General features: G+C 33.7%; 1 protein-coding gene across 1 annotated transcript in view; it reads left to right on the forward strand.

Moving 5' to 3' along the window:
• The first annotated feature begins 484 nt into the window (after window positions 1-484).
• The window catches only part of LOC114327572 (pickpocket protein 28-like), a 60,632-nt gene continuing 33,239 nt past the window's right edge, over window positions 485-27,877 (forward strand). Inside the window, exons 1-8 of the mRNA XM_028276246.2 lie at window positions 485-642; window positions 2,764-2,910; window positions 3,305-3,511; window positions 6,438-6,549; window positions 6,609-6,757; window positions 11,501-11,622; window positions 11,686-11,774; window positions 13,791-13,975. Of these exons, the coding sequence (XP_028132047.2) occupies window positions 485-642; window positions 2,764-2,910; window positions 3,305-3,511; window positions 6,438-6,549; window positions 6,609-6,757; window positions 11,501-11,622; window positions 11,686-11,774; window positions 13,791-13,975 (1,169 nt within the window). The remainder of the gene's footprint in view (window positions 643-2,763; window positions 2,911-3,304; window positions 3,512-6,437; window positions 6,550-6,608; window positions 6,758-11,500; window positions 11,623-11,685; window positions 11,775-13,790; window positions 13,976-27,877) is intronic.

Genomic DNA, 27,877 nt, shown 5'->3' on the forward strand with positions numbered 1-27,877 from the left:
CCTTTTCTAGTCTTTCCAGACGCAATTTCGTATCATTTCCTCATTTGTTCTTTCTCCTTGTCTTTCATTTGCTTTTCATTTTTAACTTTCTTCAATTATTCCTTCAGCTCATTTAGTTCCTCTCAGTACTTTCTCTATTCCATCTTTATCTCTTTTAGTTTCGTTGTTACATTGTCTGTATTTTTGGTTAAATTCTGCATCGTTTTGATAATTTCGAGCTCATTGTCTTGATCTGGGTTTCCTTACTTTTCTGAACGATCCCTCCTCTTCTTCTTTGGCCCTCTTCCTATTATCTTGTGATATGTAGTCGTCCAAACCTATTTTCTTTTATATAGATAATAACTAAACCTTTTTACAATTTCAAAATTGTAACAGTTTATATACAAGATCTAGTAGCTTATATTGCTGATAATAATTTATGATTTTAAAAATTTATCTAGAAATGTATTACTGATACTGCTTTCTTTTGATTTAAATAGGCAAGATGTTAAAAACCGATAGTATCATCCGCCCAAGGCGAATTCAAGCTTCAACCGTGAATTACCTGGATAATAATAATTTTAAAAATGGAGTGCAACCAGTTTATAGGATTCCAGATGCCCCGGATCTAAAAGTTAATATTGCAAACTTTGGAAATAAAGGGTAAGAGTTAATCTAGAAAAATCAATGAATTATCCAAAAACACATCCCTGGTGCGATATAGTTCTTTTGGCTGTGCTTATTGCTATGCCAACGAAAGGTTTTGAATCTATGAACGTTTCTGTTGTTCCACCTGGCAAGTAGGTCCGCTTTTTATTCATTCAATACCAGTATATCCAGGCGCCCAGAGCCAACTTACTTTTTTTTTATTTCATCTTATTAGAATCAGATTCTGCGGACAGTCCCAAACTAACTTTCAGTCAATTCGATTCAGTTTCAGTGCCCTTAATGCCGCCTATATAAATTTTATTGATATTTCCCTGCTGTTCCTCTTTATTAGTTAGTGCAGACATAGCATAAATTTTTGCTTGGAAATAGAAGAGTGATTACCTAGACTTTTACTAAACCTTGGTTTCCTTTCGTACATTCTAGCTCCGATTCCTTCATCAGTTTTAGAGCCGTATCTATATCTGCAATTATCTGCCATTATGAGATTCGTTTTATTCGCTTCCAGTCGTCCCTTTCTAGAAATATGACGGTAATAAGCTTTTCGAAATTATATTTAGTTTGCCTTGCATTCGATATTACCATTTCCAACTCTTGGATAATTGTTTATTATCTCTCCAGATTTTGTAACTCTATCCTTTCGCCCTGCTTCAAGGCCTGTTATCCGCCTTCTGTCTTCGCCTTCCCCATCCATATATCTAATGAAAGGAGGTCAAATTTATGATGTTTATGGAGGCAGTTCTTCTTCTTCTTCAACCTATGTTCGACCACCACTGGACATAGGCGTCTTCCATCGATTTCTACTCTTGGCAATTCTCATCCATTGCTTGTCCGCGACTTGTTTGATATCATCTGTCCACCTCTTCTGCGGTCTAACTACTCCTCGCTTGTTCTCTCTTGGTCTCCAGGTTGTTAATCTCTGTGTCCATTTTTCGGGATTATCTCGGGCAACATGTCCGACTCATTGCCACTTGAGCCTTGCTTTACGTTCTGCGACATCAGTAACTTTTGTTCTTTCGCAATTGTCGATATTTCGAATCCTGTCGGGTTGTATTGAGTTTGGGTTGTACTGAGCTGCTTTAAGGTTTTCCTTGTAAAGGCCATGGTCTCCAGTCCATATATAGTTACAGGCAAGATACATTTGTCATAAACTCTACGTTTTAGACACATTGTTATATTTTTATTCCTCAAAATTAAGCTTAACTTGCCAAAAGCTACCCAAGACAATTGTACGCGTCTTTTTATTTCGGCTACTTGGTTTTCTTTGCGCCGATTTTAATGGTATGTCCAAGATATATATCGTGGTCTTGGTCTACGTTTTCAAGATTGACGTTGTCAATAACAAGATTAGTCTGTAAATTACTCATTATTTTTGTTTTCTGAAGCTTCCTTTTGAGACCTATTTTATTTGACTGCTGGTTTAATTCCTTCAACATTTGCTACAGTTCCTTGATATCTGTATTAAATAATACTATGTCTACTGTCCAATACCAAATATTCAGAATTAATATCCGATATTGAACAATATAATAATATCGCCCAGTAGATAGCACGAATTTATTTGTTATTATATTCACACATGTGGATTATTAGTTTAGATACAAATTGGTCAATTATCAACAATATAATTTTAAAATGATATAAAGTGCTGACGAAAGTAAAACTATTTACCTTAATTAGATATACAAATCACGCGGGCATCGTGTCAACGATGACCCAAATTAAGCTTCTATAAAACTACAATATCTCAGCTAGAAAAACAGTCTTCAACTGAAACGCGAATAAGTCATAAGTCAATACTCAAAGTTCTCCCGGGGTAACCACCCTTATTGTAGGTCTCAATAATAAATTCTCGCATTACTATTTGGTGTTTCCGTTCTCTCTGAAGAACAGCCTCCACTGAGCCCCACGAAATTTATACACTACTATGTCATCCGCAAACCTCAAATGACTCAAACTTACACCAAATGGTCTAAACATTGATAGTGTGGAGAGAGTTAGGATAGGTTAATCTTGTTTGTAATCTAAAGGAATTATAGAGCAGAAAATTTCTATGTTTTATTTTGTACCGTTTTGAGTTTTTCATTCATCACGTTAATTTTAATATCTTTCTTTTAGACATATTCCTGGTTCTAATAGATCGCGGAAAGAACAAACCAAGAGTATTACTGGAAAAGTTTTGTTGGAACTGGAACACTATTGTGACAAAACAACTTTACATGGGCTGCGATATGTCGGAGATACATCGTTAACAGTCTGTGAAAGGTAATTTTATTAATATTTAATTCTTCTACCTGTAAACCTAGACAAAACTTTATATATTATATATTGTTATAACTCAAGAAAGGCTGCACCGATTTTAATGAGACTTGGTTTTTTTAATTCGTCTCAGCCTCGGGCCAGCAGACTAATAATTAAAATATGGTAAAAGTTTGCCAACTTACAGTAGGAAAAATGAAAGAATACCCATGAACGATCACATCTATCACTTATTTTGTATTTGCTGTCTTTTTCTATAAATAACAAACGTTTGTTATAGAAAAAGATAGCAAATAGAACATAAGTGATTGATGTGCTCGTTCATGGGTATTCTTTCATTTTTCCGACGGTATATTATTTCATTATAGTCGCATGTCTAATAACATTTCTTTTCTTGCAGAGTATTTTGGTTATTGTCTTTTTCCGTCGCAATCGCTTTTGCAGCTTACTATATCTCAAACATCTACCAAAAATGGAATTCTTCTCCCGTTATTATTAGTTTTAGCCCTTTTGATGCTCAACTGAAAAGCATACCATTTCCTTCGGTGACTATTTGTAATATGAACCAAGCGAAGAAGACAGAAGTCAACAAGATTAAAGCAGATGGGTAAGACGCAATATTGTAGAAATATTTTTTGGTCAATGGGATTATTATTTTATTTTTGATTTTGTTGGCAACCGACGTCTGAGAGGTAAAAATGTTATGAGAAGAAAGAGAAGAAGAAGAAGAAGAAGATTTTCTTGGCCATTGTGCTAAATTATGCTAAATTTATGATTTCAGTATAAGGGTAGTGATTCTTTAAATTTTGATAGGTAATTGGCATTGTCCATACATACGACAGAATTGGTCGCTAAGAAATACTGGCAGAAATATATCGATAATAAGTCAGATGGTTGATTTAGAGAAGTCGTCCTAGTCTTTGAGTCATATCGTTCATTGAGCTCCGACAAATGTATGGCAACCCTTTAGATCGGCACTGGCCGTTTTGGTACTGAGGGTCTTTGATGATATATTTTAGGAAGATTTTGATTGGAGTTTTCTGATCCTGAATGGCTAGTAGAAAATCTGTTTCGTGAAACATCTTTCCCAGATAAAAAGTTAATAGGGCAAACAGAGCTGCAGGTTGCTTGAATGACACAATATGGAAAAATAAAAATATCGGGATAAAAATGAAAGGCAGAATTTACAAAACAGTCATCAGGCCAATAATGACATAGGGGGCAGCAACACGACCTAGGTGCACAGAGAGAACAAAAGATCTAGAAACATCAGAGATGAAAACCATTAGTACAATCGATGGTAAGACTAAAACACTATGGGACAGAGCTAAAAGTACGATGACGCAGATGTAAGGTAAAGAACAATAAGGACGGGGTAAGAAATAGACTAGTATAATGGTACAATCATTTAAGTCGAATAGTAACGAATAGAGTAGAAATAATAGTCTAAGAGCTAGTGAACCCTCCGACTAACGGTCGTCCTGAAAGGCTAGAAATTTTTCTAGTGATAATTCATAGCACACCAAGGCTAAAAACCATGACCTGGCAGGCCTCAGCGGTGCACGTGTATCTACCAGGTGAATCGAAAAGTGCAAATTTAGGGGGTAAAATAAACTTTCTCCTGTAAGGTTTAAATTTAAGTATGTGTTTGAGTAAGTCATTTAGAAGAAATGTGTACAATGACAGACGATTCTGAAGAGCATAAGATCTTGCCAGGCGAAGGGAATGATTAGGGGTTTTTCCTAAAATTATTCGTTTTGCATCGAACAAATTTTTTTTAGGTTTTTTGAATCATTCCAAACAGAAAAGGTCTTTAGTGATTTTTCTCTTAAGTTAATAGTTTTTGTTATATAAGCGATTTAAATTTTGAAAATTGCGAAATCGGCCATTTTTAACCCTAAATCGGACATTTATCTAAAAATTTCAATGTTGCCAAGGTACGTAGATATTTTTTAAACATTGATTGATCAAATCCCGAAGAGTTATTTGCAATAAAATATCGAAAACCCCTTTGTTTTTTTAATTGCTAATCAAGCGGGCGCGTCACTGTAGTATGAGGACGTTTGAATTTGCATAAATTCATTATCTCGAGAATGGGCAAATTTCTAGAAAAATCCTTAGACAGGTCGATTTTTATTTTTGAATTAAAACTTTTTGGCATATACATAATACTAGTGACGTCATCCATCTGGGCGTGATGACGTAATCGATGGTTTTTTTTAATAAGAGTAGGGGTTGTGTGATAGCTCATTTAAAAGGTTATTTAATTCTCTATTCAGTAATATAAACATTAACATAATTATTTATACAGGGTGTACAAAAAAAAGTTTTCTTCTATTTGTCAAATTTAATCAAAGTTGATTTAATAAAAAAAAATTTTTTGTACACCCTGTATAAATAATTATATTAATGTTTATATTAGTGAATAGAGAATTAAATAACCTTTCAAATGAGCTATCACACAACCCCTACTCTTATTTAAAAAAATCATCGATTACGTCATCACGCTCAGATGGATGACGTCACTAGTATTATATATATGCCAAAAAGTCCTAACTTAAAAATAAAAATAGACCTGTCTGACGATTTCTCTTGAAATTTGCCCATTCTCGAGATAATGAATTTATGCCAACTCAAACGTCCTCACTTATACTACTGTGTCGCGCCCGCTTGATTAGCAATTAAAAAACAAAGGCGTTTCCGATATTGTATTGCAAAAACTCTTTGGGATTTCATCAATCAATGTTTAAAGAATATCTACCTACCTTGGCAACTTTGAAATTTTTAGATAAATGTCCGATTTAGGGTTAAAAATGGCCGATTTCGCAATTTTCAAAATTTTCAATCGCTTATATAACAAAAACTATTAACTTAAGAGAAAAATCACTAAAGACCTTTTCTGTTTGGAATGATTCAAAAAACCTAAAAAAATTTGTTCGATGCAAAAAGAATAATTTTAGGAAAAACCCCTAATCTTTCCCCTCGCCTGGCAAGATCTTATGCTCTTCAGAATCGCCTGTCATTGTACACATTTCTTCTAAATGACTTACTCAAACACATACTTAAATTTAAACCTTACAGGAGAAAGTTTATTTTACCCCCTAAATTTGCACTTTTCGATTCACCTGGTAGATACACGTGCACCGCTGAGGCCTGCCAGGTCATGGTTTTTAGCCTTGGTGTGCTATGAATTATCACTATACAAATTTCTAGCCTTACAGGACGACCGTTAGTCGGAGGGTTCACTAGCTCTTAGACTATAATGACGAGAGACTGTTCTCTAAGAAGACGATCAGTAGGAAGACCATAAAAACGATTGAACATGTCTACACAAAAAGAAGAAGAAGAAGAAGAAGGCATAATTTAAAGTATAGCAAACAAAATGCACTTGGCCGCTTTATTCAAAAATAATGTTGTTCTCTTTTTGTATTTCTATATTTGTTTAGTATTTGTTTATAACCAGAGTATGCTATTTACTACTGATCTTCCATATTATGTCGCTTTTTGAAAAATGAAATAATTATATATTTCAGAAATCCGTTGGATATGAAATTATTAGATGACATCTGTAACGGCAATGATTCCAACCATAACAACTACACTGAGCAATATGACTGGACCATGTTACGAAATTTCTTGATAAGAGTAATATATTTTATTATTTGATTCTGATTTAGTCTTTGTTCATAACATATTTCTTCTAGGTAGGAAATTCTTGCTCAGATATGTTGAAGGCTTGCAAATGGTCCAGCGATAAGAAAAGCTGTGAGGATTTATTCAACAATGATTTGACCGACGAAGGATTGTGTTGTTCATTTAATAGATTACCCCCTACAAAAATATTTAGAAATCCGTAAGTATTCATTAAAGTTATTTACCAGCAATTTTATTGCTGGAATCAAAGCTTATGATTATATATATTAATAATATAGGTATGCAAAGTCTGCAGATAGTGTGCTACTTTTTTTATAAAGAAAATGGCGGTCGAAAATCGTGTTTTTTTCAATTATTGCTCTATAACTCCAAAGATTTTAACTTTACAACAAAAACCCTCCAATAAAAATTCACCGCAATTAAATTCTGCATAGAGAAATGTTTTTCCCGATCTTCTTCGACGAAAATTTTCCTCGGAAAATGCGGGTTTTCCCAACAAAACCTTTAATTTTCAAATAAAGTTTTAGATAAGTAATTATCTACTAATAATTAAATAATTTGGTGACTTAAAAGCCTTCTTGGTTTAGATTATAGTTCCAGAAGCTGGTGAAAATTGAACAAATATTATAGCAACAATTCAATTGTTAATTAATAATTTACGGTCGCAATAATAACCAAAATAATTACGATACACTGATCAAACTTTGAAATCTTATAAAGATGAGATGTCTATTTAACATTTTGTCGACAAAATATAAATTTTTTATTTTTTTGCATAATCTTTAAATGTTTAAAAAAAAATAGTTATAAACAAATTAACGTTTCTCAGAAAGTTTTTAATATATTCTAATTTTAAAAATTAGTTAAAATGCGTATTTTAAATATCTTGAAAATGAATGCTTTAAAACTTTTTTGCAGCCATTTGCAAAAAAAGTTATGAAACAGCAAAATAAACATACGATTACTGCGTTGTTTATAAGTTTTTTTTAATTCTTTCAAAGCGTAAAAGTGAGTTTAAAGTACAAGCTAATTATTTACAAAAAATATCGATTATTAATTTAATGGTTATATTTTAATTAAAGATTATAAATATATTTTTTTGTAATTTACACGCGCGAAAGTAGACTAATACAGTACTGCAGCTAAAATTTTCACTCGAAGCGACGTTCGCCGCGCGACGTATACTTAATAAATAAAATTATATTATTATGTATGCTGCGTGTCAGTCGCTTCGAGTGAACATTTTATCTCCGGCTCTGTATCAAGCCTACTTTCGCACTAAAACTTACAAAAAAAAAGTATTTTTAATCTTTGATTAAAATATACCCATTGAACTAATATTTGATATTCTTTGTGAGTAATTAGATTGTACCACAGACTCACTTTTAAGCTTTGAAACAATTAAAACAAATTATAAACAACGGAGCAATCGTATATTTATTTTGTTGTTTCATAACTTTTTTGCAAATAGTTGGAAACATTTTTTAAAGCATTCATTTTTAAGACCTTTGAAATAAGCATTTTAAGTATTTTTTAAAATTAGAATATAATAAACAATTTCTGAGAAATGTTAATTTGTTTATAACTATTTTTTTAAACATTTAAAGATTATGCAAAAAAATGAAAAATTTATATTTTGTCAAAAAAATATTAAATAGGCTTCTTCACATCTTTATAATCTTTCTAAGTTTGATCAATGTCTCATGATTATTTTGGTTGTTATTGCGACTGTAAATTGTTAATTAAAAATTGCATTGTTGCTAAAATATTCGTTTAATTTTCACCGGCTTCTGCAGTTATAATCTATTTTGGTTATTATTGCGATCGTAAATTGTTAATTAACAACTGAATTGTTGCTAAAATATTCGTTTAATTTTCACCGGCTTCTGGAATTACAGTCTATATCAAGAAAGCTTTGATGTCACTAAGTTATTTAATTATTGATTAATAATTACTTACCTAAAACTCTATTTGAAAATTAGAGTTTTTGTTGGGAAAACCCGCATTTTCCGAGGAAAATTTTCGTCGGAGCAAATCGGGAAAAACATATCTCTATGCAGAATTTAATTGCGGTGAATTTTTATTTGAGTGTTTTTGTTGTAAAGTTAAAATCTTCGGAGTTATAGAGCAATAATTGAAAAAAAATACGATTTGTCGGCGCCATTTTGTTTATAAAAAAAGTAGCACACTATCTGCGGACTTTGCATACCTATATTATTAATATATAGGATCTAATAATTCGATTCCAGCAATAAAATTGCTGGTAAATAACTTTTCCATGAATTTTTCTAATTAGCCCAGAGTATAAACTTTTACTATGGTAAACACTTTTACCAGAGTGACATACCAGAGTGACTGACAGAGTAAGAAAGAGAGAACCTGTCAGCCACCTCGTTTCTCTCTCTGTCCTAATGCTGTCCGCACTGCCTTAGAAATATAATCTGGTCAAACTGTTTGTCTTTCTTTATTTTTTGAAGTGTTTGAACCACTTCCTCGTTTGATATTGTGGTGACCATTGCTGTTACTGCTCCCGTTATTCCAATTCTGTCAAATTATTCACTTAATAAACTGTCAAGAGTACTTTTTTCGTCTATTTTTGACATCTTCTTCGTGAATTAGTATTTTGTTATTTTCATCTCGGATCTTTTGCTATCTTTAGTAAAGACCCATTTAGCGAAGTTACGGCAGAGGTAGGGGAGAGACTGCAGCAAGTACTAAGCGCCTCCAGACAAGAACGGTGGAGCGAGACTTTAAGTAAAATGGATATGACGCACAGTAGTAAGCAGGCTTGGAATATGATCAAAAAACTGAATGGTGATCCCACAGAGGTGAAAGAGCCATGTGCAATAACGCCAAATCAGATAGCCCACCAACTGCTTCTGAATGGCAAAACAAACAATCGTTGCAAAACGCCACAGATTATAAGAACTCAAGACCAGGAAACAACTCTCTTGCGAAACCCATTTACCATCGAAGAGCTTAACAATGGTATTGACTGTATGAAAAATGGAAAATCCCCTGGGGTGGACGAAATCCTAACAGAGCAGATAAAACACTTCGGGCAAAAAGCGAGGCAATGGTGCTCGATCTATTTAACATCTGTCGCTCTACCTACCAGACTCCACAAATGTGGCGTAAATAAAAAGTAGTAGCCCTTCTGAAACCTGGTAAAGACCCTGAATTACCGAGTAGCTACCGTCCGATATCTCTTCTATGTCATTTATATAAATTGTATGAACGTCTCATTTTGAACCGCATCCAGGAAACATTAGATGCAAAACTAATCCCACAACAAGCAGGCTTCAGACCAGGTAAATTATGCACAGGCCAAGTGCTGAACCTAACAGAGCACATAGAGGAGGGATTTGAGCAGAGGGAGATAGTGGCAGTAGCCTTGATAGACCTCACAGCGGCCTACGATACGATAAACCACAGAACCTTGCTAACTAAGATCTATAACACTGTGCTTGACTATGACCTGGTAAATATCACTAGATCACTGTTGTGTAATAGACGCTTCTACGTTGTGCTAAATGGAAGGAAGAGCAGATGGAGAACCCAAAAAATGGCCTACCTCAAGGAAGCGTTCTGGCGCCGTCCCTATTTAACATCTACACCAATGACCAACCAATGCACCCTCGGACTGAGAGTTTTGTGTACACTGACGACCTTGGTATCGCCTTAAAGGGGAAAACACTCACACAAGTAGAGTCGACAATGGAAGAGGCTTTAAACATGATGTCAACTTACTACAAACAAAACTCATTAAAGCCAAACCCTACTAAAACCCAAGTATGTGCATTCCACTTCAACAACCATCTCGCGCATGTTAAACTGAATGTTTTTTGGGAGGGACAACGCTTGGAACATACTGATAGGCCCAAATATCTTGGAGTGATACTAGACCGGTCACTAAGGTATAAATTCCACTGTCAGAGCACAAGACAAAAGGTTTCTACGAGAAACAACCTTCTCCGGAAACTTGTAGGGAGCAAGTGGGGTGCAAACCCCCAGGTCTTAAAGTCAACAGCTGAAGTCTTATGTTTCTCAACAGGGGAATATGCTTGTCCCGTCTGGGGTAGATCTAGACAAGCCCAACAAGTCACCACGGCGTTAAATAAAACATGTAGAATAATTACCGGTTGTATGAAGCCTACCTCTCTACCATTACTGTACCGGGCAGCTGGATTCGCATCACCAGACGACCGTAGATGCGCTTCACAATATGTGGAGAAGTTCAGGCAAACTTTCGATGAAAGGCACCAATTATACGGGTTTAACGAACCGCCAGGAATCAGCCGACTTAAATCAAGGAAAAGGTTTATGAGAAATGTCAGCGTCGAACCACCCGAACTGTTCCGCCTACATTCAGAACGACCAAATAGAATAAACCTGGACTGGAGAACCTGGCGGGCACTCAACTGAATACGCACAGGTGTTGCCCCTGTAAAACAGAACCTTATTAAATGGGGCATCAATACAGATAACGACGCACTTTGTGAATGTGGGGAAATACAGAGCGTGGAGCATCTGAGAGTATGCAGACTTTGCCCATCACAGTGCACCCTCGATGATTTATAGCTCGCAAATACAAAGGGTGTAGACGTAGCCCGATATTGGGCAGAAAAACTGTAGTCGGATCCAGACACAAAAAAGTAAAAAAGTAAAGTGCTATCTTTTATATATCTTTGTTTCACATTTCCTGGTATCAAGTTGATCGTATAGATTTGTATACGCTGCTGCTTTAATGTTTGTTACTACTAGATAATTTTGCGTCTTTTTTGGACACCTTTTAATTTTGAAGATTTGTCCTATTTTCTTGATACTGTTTCTTCACTTCCGAGTTTGTTCTTCCGAAGTATTAAATTTCCCTTTTATACAACTTTTAAAGTTACACTACATAACTCATTCTTATATTTTTTAATGACAATACTTTTTTTAGAAACGATATATCGCTTTTGAACCAGACTTATCCGGAAAACGTTTATGACTGGAATCCAGAGATTGGTTTTTCGAATTTAGAAGATTATGATGACGAAAACATGGTTCCTAAAAGACCCTTAGGTAAATTCTTTAATTTATTAGAGCGTAAGTAAGCAAGAAGATAGTAATTTTCCTGTTTCGTAGGTGCTGGAGCTCATTTGGGCCTTTCTATTCTTCTGGATGCACAAGTAGACGAGTATTATTGTTCATCAACGAGCAGTATTGGATTTAAGGTAATAAAACCAAAATATGAGGCCGATCATTATTAACGGGCTAAGTAGAAATATATCATCATCATCAATGATGCTACAGCTCTATGAAAGAACCTCGACCTTCCCAAGTCTATTACGCCAGTCAGTCCTATCCATTGCCAACCGTTGCCAGGTTACTGCGCCTATTTTTCTACCATCCTCATCTACACCAACCTTCCATCTGAGTTTTGGCCTACCCCTATTTCTACTTACCACAGGTTGTGACATAAGGATTCTTCTAGGAGGGTTGTTCTGCTGTGATCTTGCTAGATGTCCTGCCCATCTTAGTCTTCCTATTCTTATGAGATACTACGTCTTTACCACCAGATATATGTTTATATCTGTGGTATACCTCGTAGTTGTACCTCTTCCTCCAAACATCATTTTCACAGATGCCACCGAATATTCCTCTCAGGATTCTTCGTTCAAATATAAGCAGAGGGTTTAATATATATTTAGAAGTACAAATATATACATATCTACTTTAATATAGAGCAGGGCATTTAGCACTAAAAACACCGTAATAAATCGATTTTTAAATGCACCTAGGACCTAGAGCACCTAGAGCCTTGCAACTTTTTGCAACGTGTTCAGGACGATGTCTACTATAGAAAAATGGGTGGAAATGCATAATTGCATTTTAAAGTGCATAAAATGCATCCAAAAGTGCATAAACATGTCAAAATAAGCATATTAAAGGCCAGATTTTGATCCTCGGTGGTTTTTGGGGTCGCTGAACAAGATTACACCCTCAGAACCTACCTCCGGAGCACCTGGTGCCCAGTATCACCGGACTAAAGCACGTCATCTTCTAAAGTTTCGAGGGTTTTAGGCATTAAATTGATTCAAATAGGTTACTCGAGCGGTTTTTGGGGTTGCTAAAAACGAATACACCATCAGAACCGACACCCGAAGCAGCTGGTGTCTAATGTCACATCATATTCTGGAGTCTCGAGTGAAATCGGCATTAGATTGAGGCAAACAGATTACACGGAGGGTTTTAGGGATTACTGAATAGGAATACATCATCAGAATTCATCCCCGGAGCACCTGGTGCCCAAGGTCACTGCTGCGGTACGTCATTTTAGGATTTTCGAAGGTTTTCGGCCTTGAATGCATGCAAATGGATTACTAGACGGTTTTTGGGGTCGCTGAATACGAATACGCGATCAAAACCGACCCCCGGACAACCCGGTGCCCAAGGTCACTGCTAAGGTATGTTATCTTCTGCAGTTTGGAAGGTTTTTGGGGATTTTCATGACATCATCCTGAACACTTTCGGGTAACCTGAGAATTAATGTATCAGCCGACAAAAATATCGAAGAAGAGATAAAAGGTCAAATATTTAAAGCCAGTAGAACGGCCGGATGCCTTAGCGACACAATTTGGAAAAACAAACACCTAAGAGTGGTGGAAACAAAGACCCGAATATAATATGTCAGTTATTAGGCCAATTATGACTTACACGGCCGAAACAAAACCAGATACAAGCAAAACGCAAATACATCTGGAGACCAACGAAATGAAGATCTTAAGAAGGATTGCTGGAGAAGGACTACAGGACAGGGTAAGAAGTGAGGAAATCAGACGCATATGTGGGGTAGACAATATAAATACCTGGGTAAAGAACAGAAAAAGAAGAGTGGAATAAACACATAAGCAGGAGACCTGAATCAAGGATAGTAAGAATAGCTAGGGACAAGTCACCGTTAAGCAGAAGAAGTATAGGACGCCCAAGGAAAAGATGGAATGACAATTTAGGGACAGAATGAAAGGCACCGTTGAAGAAAAACAGGCAGTACTGCCTATATAAAAGAAAAAGAAGAAGAAGAAGAATTCTGGACACAATGCAAAAAGTTTAAGTCTCTAGGTGCTGTAATTTAAAAATAGATTTATTTTGTGCTAAATGCCCTGGTCTATTAGACCTATATGGCTAAGAAATTAATTATTGTTTAACCGAAATGTTGTTTAACATGCTTAAAAGTCCATCTTTTCTAGGTTATAATCAGCAACCCTATAGAGACGCCAAAAATGGCAGATTTTGGAACTCTTTTAAGTCCAGGAGTAGAAGCTAGATTTTCAATAAAACCATCAGTAAGAGAAGCAAGTGCGAATTTAAGAAGCGTACCGATTAAGAAGAGACAATGCTATTTTGCCAACGAACGGAGATTAGTATATTACAGGTAACTAATTATGTTTAATAAAATTGTTGTTAATTTGCATTCCATAGCCATGAAACGTGTTTCCTACCATATCCTTGTATTTCCTCAATATGTCCTTGTATTATTAATTGTAGCAACAAATATCTTCCATTTTTGAATATAACTGAGATACCTAAACAGCACTCTTTTTTCTGCTTTCAACAATTTTCAAACTTTTTTAAATTCAAATTTTTATCGCCTTTGGAGAGAAAGCAGAAAGTAACAAGGAAAGTATACAAAATTCTTTACAAAAATATATGATAATTTTTAATGAATATTTTTCAGGAAATACACACAGTTTAATTGCCAGAAGGAGTGTCAGAGTACTTACATTTTTAATAAATGTAACTGTTCACCTTATTTTCTTCCAAGTAAGATTACTATTTATTTAGGGTATAAGTAAAATTAAGTTAAAATATTATAGTGTTCTAAAATTCTCAGAAATTGGAAAACTATTACACGTACCTATAAACAAATTAATTAGACATACCCCTATCCTGACCCAACTAGCACAAGCATCAGAGAAGATAGGATTAAAAATGAACATGAGTAAAACAAAAATCATAACAAATACAAATGGCGGAATATATATAAATAATGTAAATATTGAGGTTGTTGACGAATATATATACCTGGGTCAAATAATCAAAGCTAATAAAGAGAGCCAAACAATTGAGGTACAAAGAAAAATCCGATTGGCGTGGGCAGCGTTTGGAAAGTTAAGATGGATACTACAAACCACAAAGATTATAACAGTACCTAAAAAACGTGTTTTTGACCAATGCATCCTTCCTATTCTGTCGTATGGTTCAGAAACATGGACATTAACAAAGGCCAACATAAACAAAACAGAAATAACTCAGAGAAAGATGGAAAGATCCATGTTGGTAATAAAACTGCAAGAGAGAAAATCAAACAAATGGATAAGAGAGAAAACAAAAGTAAAAAATGTAACTGAACATATAACAGGGTTAAAGTGCAAATTTGCGGGCCACACTGCGAGACAGGAAGATAAAAGATCGAATGCTGAAATACAAAACTGGAGACCGTGGACAGGAAGAAGAGGCAGAGGAAGACCTCAGATGCGATGGAAGGACGATATTGTAAAAACTGCAGGAACTAACTGGAAAAATGCAGCCAAGGACAGACGGAAATGGAAAGATTTGGGGAAGGCCTATGTTCAAAGTTGGATAGACATGTGCTAAATAAGAAGAAGAATACCCGTATCCTGACAAATTGAACTGCGCAGCCCAGATAGCACTTTACAGAAAATTAACAAAATTATACAAAACAATTTTATTTTATTCTTTCGCATCAAAACTTTAGCCTTTGCAATATTGTTCTTAAGTAACCAGTTAAATTTCAATTACTTCAACTCTAACTCCCTAGCTAAAACTCTTCCCTTTGTTTTGCCTACACGGAATCTAGCTCAAATGTGCTAACATTCCCAATGTGCTAACATTCCTTCTCTTTTGGCTGCCAAAATACCCCTCGTAGTCTAAGAGCTGGGGGCGGATTTTGTGCGTGATAAGTAATATGGAAAAACTATACGGGGATATGTTGAATTAGTTGTGTACATGACTTTCCCCAACGGCCAGAAACCAGAGTAGGGGACGAGGATAGTTATAAGGGGTCAAAGTCGAGGTGTTTATTATTTTTTTTTGTGACGCTCATGATCGAGATGCTGAGTGCACCAAATATTGGGAATAAATAGGTCATGACGTAACTATGTAAAATCTCTAGGGGAGGAATGCTGCGTGACCGACAAACGGGTGGGGGTAGGGGTGAATATAAAAAATATAAGGGGTTTATGCGACATTCGTGATTAAGATAGTGCACCAAAATTTGGGAATAAGTAGACTATGACATAACTAAGTAAAATTCCCAGAGCCGGAAACCAGAATGGGAAACGAGGGTAGTTATAAAGGGTAAAAGTCGCGGTTTTTATTATTTTTTTTTGTGGCGCTCATGATTGAGATAGTGCACCAAAATTTGGGAGTAAGTAGGTCATGACGTAACTAAGTGAAATCTGCAGGGGCGGAACGCTGCTACTTATTACCAAATTTTGGTGCACCATCTCGATCAAGAGCGTCACAAAAAAAAATAATAAAAACCGCGACTTGGGCCCCTTATAACTACCCTCGTCCCCCACTCTGGTTTCCGACCCATGAAAATTTTACTTACTTATGTCATGATCTACTTATTCCCAAATTTTGGTCCACTATCTCAATTACAAACGTCGCAAAAAACCCCTTATATTTTTTATATTCATCCCTACCCCCACCCCTTTGTCGGCCACGCAGCGTTTTACCCCTGGAGATTTTACTTAGTTACGTCATTACCTACTTATTCCCAAATTTTGGTGCACTATCTCGATCATGAGCGTCACAAAAAAAATAATAAACACCGCGAATTTGACCCCCTATAACTACCCTCGTCCCTCACTCTGGTTTTCGGCACTGGGGATTTTACTTAGTTATGTCATGTCTACGTATTTCCAAATTTTGGTCCACTATCTCATTCACGAACGTCGCCAAAACACTTTATATTTTTTATATTCACCCCCATCCCCACCCCTTTGTCGACCATGCAGCGTTCCACCCTTGGAGATTTTACTTAGTTACGTCTCTTCCTACTTATTCTTAAATTTTAGTGCACTATCTCGATCATGAGCGTCACAAAAAAAATAATAAAATGCGCGACTTTGACCCCTTATAACTACCCTCGTCTCCCACTCTGGTTACCGGCTCTGGGGATTTTACTTAGTTATGTCATGGTCTACTTATTCCCAAATTTTGGTGCACTATCTCAATCACGAACGTCGCAAAAACCCTTATATTTTTTATATTCACCCTACCCCTACCCCTTTGTCGGCCAGGCAGCGTTCCACCCCTAGAGATTTTACTTAGTTACGTCATTACCTACTTATGCCCAAATTTTGGTGCACTATCTCGATCACAAAAAAGAAATAATAAAAACCGGGAATTTGACCCCTTACAACATAGAAGTATTTTTAAGCAAGATATGGTTTTTCACAGTTTTATACTTTTAACGGTTTTTGAGATATTTTACAATTATTTTTAAATTTCTCATTATAACTTTTTTTATTCTACATTTAGGTATACACATTTCTGAATACAAAAGAAAGCTTATTTTCTTTACTTTAAAATGGTGTATGTATTGTAAACAATTCTAAGTCTATTTCTAAACACGATATGCTTTTCAAAGCGTGACATAATATACATATGTAATATGTCCAACTAAGTGTGGCCTAGGGACCATATGGAAAACTTTTTTATTATTAATTTTACGAAAAAAAATATTAACAAAATCAATGGGAAAGTCCCCGTAGCTGGCTGTATACCATAGTTAAAAAACCATACTGAAGTAAAAACTTCTTTTGTATATTGGTATAAAAAGTTTTATTAAAAAACATAAAAGTCCTCCAAAAGGATTTGCAAAACGTTTTCAATCTGAATCAGATCATCCTCAGTGCCTAGAACGAAGTATTTCCACGTTAAAATGAATGCAAAAGGTTTAAAATTGTGACTAGGTTAAAGAAAAATGTGGCAATACTTACGTTCTGCTTCATAAAAGAAACTAGCAACTTTTTTAAAAAGGTTACATCGATATAAATGGTTTACATAATAATTAAGTGATATTTGTAGCGACTCCAAGTCGATGTTACAAGACGAAATGTGCTAGGAGTGCTCAAAGGGCAACATGGTTCCCTGCTCGTTAAGAACTCGTGGTTCTTGCCAGTTCAATGGACACAGACCAACTAAAGTGAAGGAGATGACAATCCAATTATCAGACCGAAGTGACATGACAAGATAGGTAGTCAATTTTTGGTTATAGAAAGTTTTCTTTCTGTAACAGAGAGTAGAGAGTTGCCTTATATACTTTTACAATAAAATCTAATTATTATAATTTAAATTTCAATTTTATACAGTTACTAATATATAATCCAAAAATTTTTTAAACAACAATAATAATTTGAAATTCATAATTAAAAATTGACTACCTATCTTGTCATGTCACTTCGGTCTGATAATTGGATTGTCATCTCCTTCACTTTAGTTGGTCTGTGTCCATTGAACTGGCAAGAACCACGAGTTCTTAACGAGCAGGGAACCATGTTGCCCTTTGAGCACTCCTAGCACATTTCGTCTTGTAACATCGACTTGGAGTCGCTACAAATATCACTTAATTATTATGTAAACCATTTATATCGATGTAACCTTTTTAAAAAAGTTGCTAGTTTCTTTTATGAAGCAGAACGTAAGTATTGCCACATTTTTCTTTAACCTAGTCACAATTTTAAACCTTTTGCATTCATTTTAACGTGGAAATACTTCGTTCTAGGCACTGAGGATGATCTGATTCAGATTGAAAACGTTTTGCAAATCCTTTTGGAGGACTTTTATGTTTTTTAATAAAACTTTTTATACCAATATACAAAAGAAGTTTTTACTTCAGTATGGTTTTTTAAAAAAAATATTATTTTTAAAATGCTCTGCATAGCTTATAACTTAACATGCAATCATCAGATATCAAAGTTTATCAGTAGTACTTATACTTACGAGATATGTTAAAAAATATGAATTTCGCTCAAGAGTAAAGTACCTTTATATTTCACAATATGGAAAAGTGTTATTAAGAAAAGTTATTTGGAATTAAAAATTATGTGTAAAATATGCAAATGTATTCTTTCTAGTTTCTTTTTTATTCCATAATACATATACCTAAATGTGCAAAAAATAGTTATAATGAGAAATTTAAAAAATAATCAAATAAAAAACAAAAATCGTTAAAAGTATAAAACTTTGAAAAACCATAACTTACTTAAAAATAGTCGTACAACCTTATACAATAGCAATAGACCATTTTAATTGGAATTGACTTCTCTTACCACTAAATGTACTACTAAATAGTTATAATGAGAAATTTAAAAAATAATCAAATAAAAAACAAAAATCGTTAAAAGTATAAAACTTTGAAAAACCATAACTTACTTAAAAATAGTCGTACAACCTTATACAATAGCAATAGACCATTTTAATTGGAATTGACTTCTCTTACCACTAAATGTACCATTACGTATACCTAGAAATGCGTAGAAAATAGTTACAGAACAATGTTTGCGAAATAATGGGGAAAATGGCCCAAAAATGCTGTGAGCGGCGAACTTTGAAAAATGATATTTTGAAAACTATAAAGCCTAGAGACAACTACCAACGTCATTTTAAAGAGGAAGGATATAGTTTTCTTTCTGTAAAGCAATCCCTATATCTATATCCCCGTGGAAAAAAGTTATTCGGCAAAAAACAAAATTGCTTTCTTTCGTGTTTTTTTTTGCTTTATTTTGAGTATATTTTTGTAAAAATAAATATTTTTGACTTTAAAAAGGTGATATTTCGATAGTAAATTTAATCTGGAACAATTTTTCTGTAGACGTGTTTGTACCAAAAGTGCATAGAACTAATCCTAATGCACCCTGTGCCTAGTAACTAATTTACCCCTTTATCCAAAAAGGCACCGATTTATCTAATTTTAGTAAATTGTAGTTGTTATTTGTTATTGATATTATTTTTCTTTTGACTGCATGTAAGCTTTGTCCATAAAATTGTAAAAATTTTCAGTGACAATAAGGCATATTATTTCTATTCTATTCTACCCCTTTAAATGGTAGCACTCCGCGGTTTTTTCATATTTAGAGGTCCATTGACCATACGAAACAATAAAACCCCGTTAACGTTGTAGTTCCTTTCTAAAGTACAAAATCAATAGCCTAATACCTATATTTATATTATAATATTATCTATGATTTATATATTTCATTTTTAGGAAATAAGAGTATGAGATATTGCGAACAAAATGATAAATCATGTGTAGCTGAAGCTAAAGGTACCATTTTACTTCTTATTATTTTTCTATATTATTATAATTTTATCGTTTTATTTCAATATAAATCGAATCTTTTCTTAGCTTACAGCCGTACTTTTAAATATAGTTAACAGGCCAGGGTAATAAGACAAAAATATACCCTGTTCGTGACACTCGAGCAGCCAGGGTACTGAAGCGTTTTTTCGACAGGTAATACCTATGAGAACAAATTGTAACTATTTCCTGCGTAGGATCTGGCGGCCATTGTTATTTATAAACAATTTAATGTCGAAAAACGGCATTTTTTCCGTTTTTTCTCAAATCAATGGAAAACAGTGTACCTTGTGGTTACATTAGTACAAACAACTTCGTAAGCATGGAAAAAGCTTTAAAATGACGTATTACACAGATTGATATACTTATTTATTGCTAATATAATGGAGAAAAAAGGTCTAAATTGCAAAAAAAAATCATTTTGCAATAACTATTGTAAAAATTAGTGTACAGCTTTGAAATTTTTGTAAAATGAGGGTTCTGTAGTGCGTAATACGTGACAAAAATTTCGAAGCGATTTATTCAATTGTTTATATTTTATTCAAATTGTTTATCCCAGAGAGCTTTTTTGCAATAAAATAAGTCAGAAAAACAGAATGTTAGAACCATTCTGCAGGTATCAAATAAAAGAGCATAAGCTAAACTTTTAAACTTGTTTAAAAAAAGTTAATAAAAAGTGCATTTATTAGTAATAAATAATTATGCAAAAGTCTCGTCAATTTTTCCTTATAAACAATTTGAATAGCTTTTTTGTTATCGCCGGTACAAACATTTCTTTAAATATTCTACAAGATGGTATTTTTACACGAACTTAAAAAAAATAATTTAGCCTAGGTCAATTAAAGCCAAAGTTAGCAACATTTTTTTAAAAATTTACAGCTAATTTGTTTATAATAAATTAGGATCGAAAGTAGCGCTTTTTCACTTTTAAAGACACGAAGTATTCATAAAAAAATTTTGACTCTATTTTCTTCTCAAGGGAGTCGTCAATAAAGCTTCAGAAATGAAGTATGTAAATCCATGCGACCTAAAATTGAAATATTAACTTCAAAATCCTACAGTTTTTTGTATCTTGGGAACCAACCAATGGATTTTAATGTTTTTTTAATTTGTATGTACTTTTAGCGTACTTTACAAGTATGGAGTCAGTTGATTCATAAATTATAATAACCAATTTATTTAAACAAAAACAAACAATTTGTTTTATTTTTTACCGTGTTTTAGGTGCACAACTACCAAGTAATGTTATGTATATAATAATTGATAAAAATTGTTTATATATATATATATATATATATATATATATATATATATATATATATATATATATATATATATATATATATATGTAATATATACAGGGAGGGGCTAAATTATGGAAAAATTAATTTTTTCTAAAACGGAGGATTGCGGAGAAATCCCGAAACAGGTCGATTTTTATTTTTAAATTACAATGTTTTGGCATATATTTCATATTAGTGACGTCATCTACCAGAGCGTGATGACGTAATCGATGATTTTTTTAAATAGGAATAGGGGTCGTGTGACACCCCATTCGAAATGGTGTTCAAATCTGCATTCAGTAATATAAACATTAATATCATTATTTATACAGGGTGGCCAAAAAAATAATTTTTGAATTAAATTAATTGACGAAAAAAGAAGAATGTATACAGTTTATTTATCTCAAAATACTTTCTATCGCTGTCAGAAAATTGAAAAAAATGTTTATTTGGCAAATAAACATTGATTTTCGCTCAAATTAAATGTTAAAACTGCAAAGAGGTCGCTTGTGATTTAATTTAAGCGAAAAGAAATGTTTATTTGTGAAATAATTTTTTTTTATTTACTGACAGCAGTACAATGTATTTTGAGTTAAATAAATTACATACATTCTTCTTTTTGCGTCAATAAATTTAATTCAAAAATTATTATTTTGGTCACCCTGTATAAATAAATATATTATTGTTTATATTACTGAATAGACAATTGAACACCCTTTCAAATGAGGTGCCACATGACCCCTATTCCCATTTAAAATCGTTTAAAATCATTAAAAATCATCGATTACGTCATCACGCTCAGATGGATGACGACACTAGTATAAAATATATGCCAAAAAAATTGTAATTTCAAAATAAAAATCGACCTGTTTCGGGATTTTTCTTCAAAGTCGTCGATTTTAGAGAAAATGAATTTATTCCATAATTTAGCCCCTCTCTGTATATATTATATAATAAAAGAAAAATTTCTATAAAAGTGCGACTATTACTCTATAAGTTTGCTTACAGTTGCAGTAATTTGAATTTTGTGATTCATTGTTTATCAAATCATTGTTATATCTTAAATTTTATATTTATATGAATAAAAAATATAAAGTTTTTTTCAATTACAAATTTAAGAAGATTTTTTAAAATGTACCTGTATGTAAACATCTATTTGTAAGCTAATTTTTGAAGTATCCGAATATTTCTTTTCTTGTAAGAGCTGTAAATAAAAACACTGCTTTGAAGGTTTATTTAATTAAAAATATCAAGTGCACTAAAATAAAAAAAAAACAAAACAAAATTAACAACAAAACGAAACAATTCAATAGTGAGTGTGTCCATCTCTTGCAGCAACGACTTCTCGCAATCTGTTTGGCATCGAATAAAGGTGTGTTAATATTGCCTGGGGCATAGTCCGATATTCCTCTACCAAGGCCATAACTGTACCAAATTTTCTGGAGGCCTGGGATAACGGCGAATAGCTCTTTTTAATTCATCCCATAAATGCTTAACAGGATTGAGATCTGGGCTGCATGCGGGCCATTCTAATCTTATCAATCCAACCTTTATTTTATGAGTCAATTAGTATTTTACTTACAAAAAATGATACTGCTCTTACAAAAAAGAGATATTCGGATAATTCAAAAAACAAAATTTTAGTGATGTCTCTGGGATAATATGACAAGACTATGACACAAAATGAGCCCTTCCGTTTTTCCACAGAATTTTTTAAAGTTGGTAGAAAATACAACGCTTCCATTTACCTCTGTATAATGCCATGCAAGCAAATTTTTTTTGTTACCGGAAAAATACGAAACGATATCAATATATGTATCTACAAATCGGTGCAAGAATCTTAAAAATCGGAGCACAAATAATAAAGTTATAAACTATTAAACTTAATCAAAAATTTTGGGTGGCCGAATTTTGTGCCGGTGAGTGTAGTAATAATATATTTATTACAATTTCTTATCAATTATTACATAAATAACATTGTAGTTGTTCACCTAAAATACGGTAAAAAAAATTTTTTTTGAAAAAAAAAAATTTTTAAACAAATTAAATTGTTTATTAAATAATTTATAAATCAACAGACTCCATATTTGTAAAGTACGCTAAAAGTACATACAAATTAAAAAAAAACATTAAAATCCATTGGTTGGTTCCCAAGTTACAGAAAATTGTAGGATTTTGAAGTTGATATTTCAATTTTAGGTCGCACGGATTTTATGCTTCTACTTCGACGGTAGCAAGCGGGTCGCGTTTGTACTTCATTTTTGAAGCTTTATTGACGACTCCCTTAAAGAACAAATAAATCCAAAATTTTTTCTAAATACTTCGTCTCTTTTAAAGTGGAAGAGCGGTATTTTTGATTCTTATTTATCATAAACAAATTAGCTGTGGATTTTTAAAAAAATGTTGCTAACTTTGGCCCTAATTGATCTAGGCTAACTTATGTTTTCCTAAGTTCGTATAAAAATGCCATCTTTTATAATACAATGTTTGTACCGGCCATAACAAGAAAGTTATTCAAATTGTTTATAAGGAAAAATTGACAAGACTTTTGGATAATTATTTATTACTAATAAATGCACTCTTTGTTAACATTTTTTAAACAGGTTTGAAAGTTTAGCTTATGCTCTTACATTTGACATATACAGAGTGGTTCTAACATTCTGTTTTTCTGACTTATTTTATTGCAAAAAAAAGCTCTCTGGGAAAAACAATTTGAATAAAATATAAACAATTGAATGAATCGCTTCGAAATTTTTGTCACGTATTAAGCACTAATAAACCCTCATTTGTCAAAAATTTCAAAGTTGTACACTAATTTTTACAATAGTTATTGCAAAATTAATTTCTTTGAAATTTAGACCTTTTTTCTCAATTATGTTAACAATAAATAAGTGCATCAACCTTTGTAATATGTCATTTTAAAGGTTTTTCTATGCTCTCGAAGATTTTTGTACTAATGTAACCACAAGGTACATTGTTTTCCATTGATTTGAAAAACGGAAAAAATGCCGTTTTTCGACATTAAATCGTTTATAAACAAAAATGGCCGCCAGATCCTACGCAGGAAATAGTTACAATTTTGTTCTCATAGGCATTACCTGTCGAAGAAACGCTTCAGTACCCTGGCTGCTCGAGTGTCATGGAAAATACCTTATGACCCTGGACTTAGCTAAAATGCTCGTTATTATAAAAATTTGTTTCCATGTTTATTACTATAGATTTATCCTATGGAGTCTTCCTATATGTAGAGACTTCATTACACGACTTTAGACTTTAAACTTGAAAACTTTGTTACTTCTTCTTGCTTCTTCTATAGGGATATCTGAACTTTAACAGTTGGCAATGCGGTCATACTGTTGAAACTACATAATAATAATATGTATTTAGATAAAGATAAAAAAGATCAAGGCAGGTTTTGTTTATATTTGATTCAGAGTTGGACCACCATCTCCATATAGCTATTTCAGCATCCTTATGCCTCATCAGTGAAGCTCAGAAGTCTCAACTCTGAGGGAAATACAAACAATTCTGCCAATTTAAGGCAAACCATCGCAATGCAATGAACCCACCTCTGAGACGCAATTTAGCGACATCTCTCGTATTACGAGGAAAACAACGAAAAGCCCCAGATACAAAGTTTACTACATTTTAAACAATTAGAATAATTGAAATAAAAATATAATAAACAATATTTTTAATCTAAGACTTTTCGTTAATAAACTACTTTCTGGCTGCATCCCGTATCTCCGGATTTTACAATATACAGGGTGTCTGCGTAACTTGGAACCATATGGGAAACTCTTTTAATATCAATTTTACGAAAAAAAGTCATTCTTTATAAAGTGCTCTGCATAGTCTAAAACCTAAGATGCAATCAACAGATATCAAATTTTGTCAACAGTATACGAGGTATGTCAAAAAATATGAATTTCGCTCAAGAGCAAACTACCTTTATATTTCAAAATATCAAAAAATTTTATTATGAAAAGTTATTTGTAATTAAAATCATCATCATCTTGGTGCTACAGCCCTTAGAGGGCCTCGACCTTCTCAAGCTTTCTACGCCATTCTGTTCTGTCCCTTGCTTGCATTTTCCAGTTGCCGACTCCGATCTTCTCGGCATCCTGTGTTACCCCGTCCATCCACCTCAGCTTTGGTCTACCCCGTCTTCTCATTCCCACGGGTTGCGCTGTTAGAATCTTTTTTATCATGTTCGATTCAGGGGCCCGGGCTACATGTTCTGCCCACTGCAGGCGGTTTCGCTTAATTATAGTGATAATATCTTTTCCACCAAACGTATGCTTGTAGATATTCTGCAGTTCAAAGTTATATCTACGCCTCCATATTCCGTTCTCACAGACCGCTCCGAATATCTTACGTAGCACCTTTCTTTCAAAAATCGACAGAGCGGATTCATCTGTTTTAGTTAGCGTCCATGCCTCTGATCCATATGTGAGAACGGGGACTATCAATGTTCTATACAGCCTTATACGAGTTTTTTGAGACAGACGTTTGTTAGCTAAGTACTTTGATAGACTATGATAACACCTGTTTGCAATTATTATTCGTCTTTTTATTTCCTCTGATGTGTTATTATTGGGGTTAACCGATGTCCCTAGATATATGAACTCTTTGACCGCTTCGAAGTTTTGGTCATTGATGATTAGATCTGCGTCAATATTTCCAGCTCTTGTGTTTGTGTTAGTCGCCATGAATTTTGTTTTATTTCGATTTATATGTAACCCCATTTGTTCTGCTGCTGCTACTAGCTCGGTTAGGATTTCCGCAGTTCTCGCTCTGGTTCTTGTTATAATGTCCACGTCGTCTGCATATGCTAGAATTTGGACAGATCTATTGAATATTGTTCCTCTGCTATCTATATTAGCGTCTCGTACGACTTTTTCTAATGCTACATTAAAAAGTTGACACGCCAGCGCATCTCCCTGCCTTAACCCCCTATGTATTTCAAATGGGGTTGACGAGTCGTTTTGAATTTTTACTGCTGATATCATCTTCGCCATTGTCACTTTTATCATGCATATGAGTTTTTTTGGAATTCCTAACTCATTCATAGCGTTGTAGAGACTTGGTCTTAATACACTGTCATAAGCAGCTTTAAAATCGACAAAAATATGGTACATATCTATGTTAAACTCTTGCGCTTTTTCCAGGATCTGTCGTAGTGTAAAGATCTGGTTAATGGTTGAACGTCCACGCCTGAATCCTGCCTGATATTCTCCTAGAAACGTTTCGGTATAAGGCTTCAATCTCTCGTGCAAAATGTTTGACAATATCTTGTATGCGGTATTTAGGAGAGTTATTCCGCGGTAATTATTGCATTCCAGTTGGTTTCCCTTTTTGTGTAACGGGCATATTAAGCCTAAGCTCCATTCTTCAGGCATTTGCTCCTCAGACCAAATTTTACAAACAATTTCTCGCATCACCTTGGTGAGCTGCTCTCCACCGTGCTTAAATAACTCTGCTGGGATGCCATCGCTGCCTGGGGATTTGTGGTTTCTTAGTTTTTCTATATAATTTCTCTATGTAATTAAAAACCATATTCAAATATGCAATAACAGCCTTCTACTTGAAAAAAAAAATTTCTGAAATTTTCCTAAATTACCGATTCCGAACATCATTTTTATTTATTAGACATGTAATAACTCTTTTATTAATAATTTTAGGAAAAAAAGTTATTCTTCATAAAAATCTGTGCATGGTCTAAACCTCCAGATGCAACCATCAGTTATTCAAGTTTGTTAATTTTATACGAGGTGTGTCAAATAATATGAATTTAGGAAGAATTTAGAAATTCATATTATTTGACCCACCTCGTATAAAATTAACAAACTTGGATAACTGATGGTTGCATCTTGAGGTTTAGACCATGCACAGATTTTTATGAAGAATAACTTTTTTTCCTAAAATTATTAATAAAAGAGTTATTACATGTCAAATAAATATAAATGATCTTCGGAATCGGTAATTTAGGAAAATTTCAGAATTTTTTTTTTAAGTAGAAGGCTGTTATTGCATATTTAAATATGGTCTTTAATTACAAATAACTTTTTGTAATAAAATTTTTTGATATTTTGAAATATAAAGGTAGTTTGCTCTTGAGCGAAATTCATATTTTTTGACATACCTCGTATACTGTTGACAAAATTTGATATCTGATGATTGCATCTTAGGTTTTAGACTATGCAGAGCACTTTATAAAGAATGACTTTTTTTCGTAAAATTGATATTAAAAAAGTTTCCCATATGGTTCCAAGTTACGCAGACACCCTGTATAATCACAAGAGACGACGAAAGTAGTCACACAATACACAATATGTATTTACTTTAAGTTATTCATATAATTTTTAGCCCAGTATAAGGTAACGACGCGACGGTTCCATCTTTGTTGGCAAAGATAGAATATGACGAAGACAGTTTCTGTATGCAAAAAAGTCCGTATATTGTATTTCTCAAGAGTCACAATTTACATATAATCTTGGTCTATTTTGTACTGGAGTGACCTCCGTTCTTATCCTATTCATAATTTTAAAGTCTAGTAATTGGCAGGTCCATTGAAGCTGGAGAAGAGGTTCATTCAGGCGGTTCATCCTGCACGGTTCCAAGGAACCTTTTTCTGGATTTCAGTAGTTTTCGTGGTGTT

The sequence above is a fragment of the Diabrotica virgifera genome, chromosome 8 (genome assembly GCF_917563875.1).
Source record: "Diabrotica virgifera virgifera chromosome 8, PGI_DIABVI_V3a".
Classification (NCBI taxonomy): Eukaryota; Metazoa; Arthropoda; class Insecta; order Coleoptera; family Chrysomelidae; genus Diabrotica; species Diabrotica virgifera.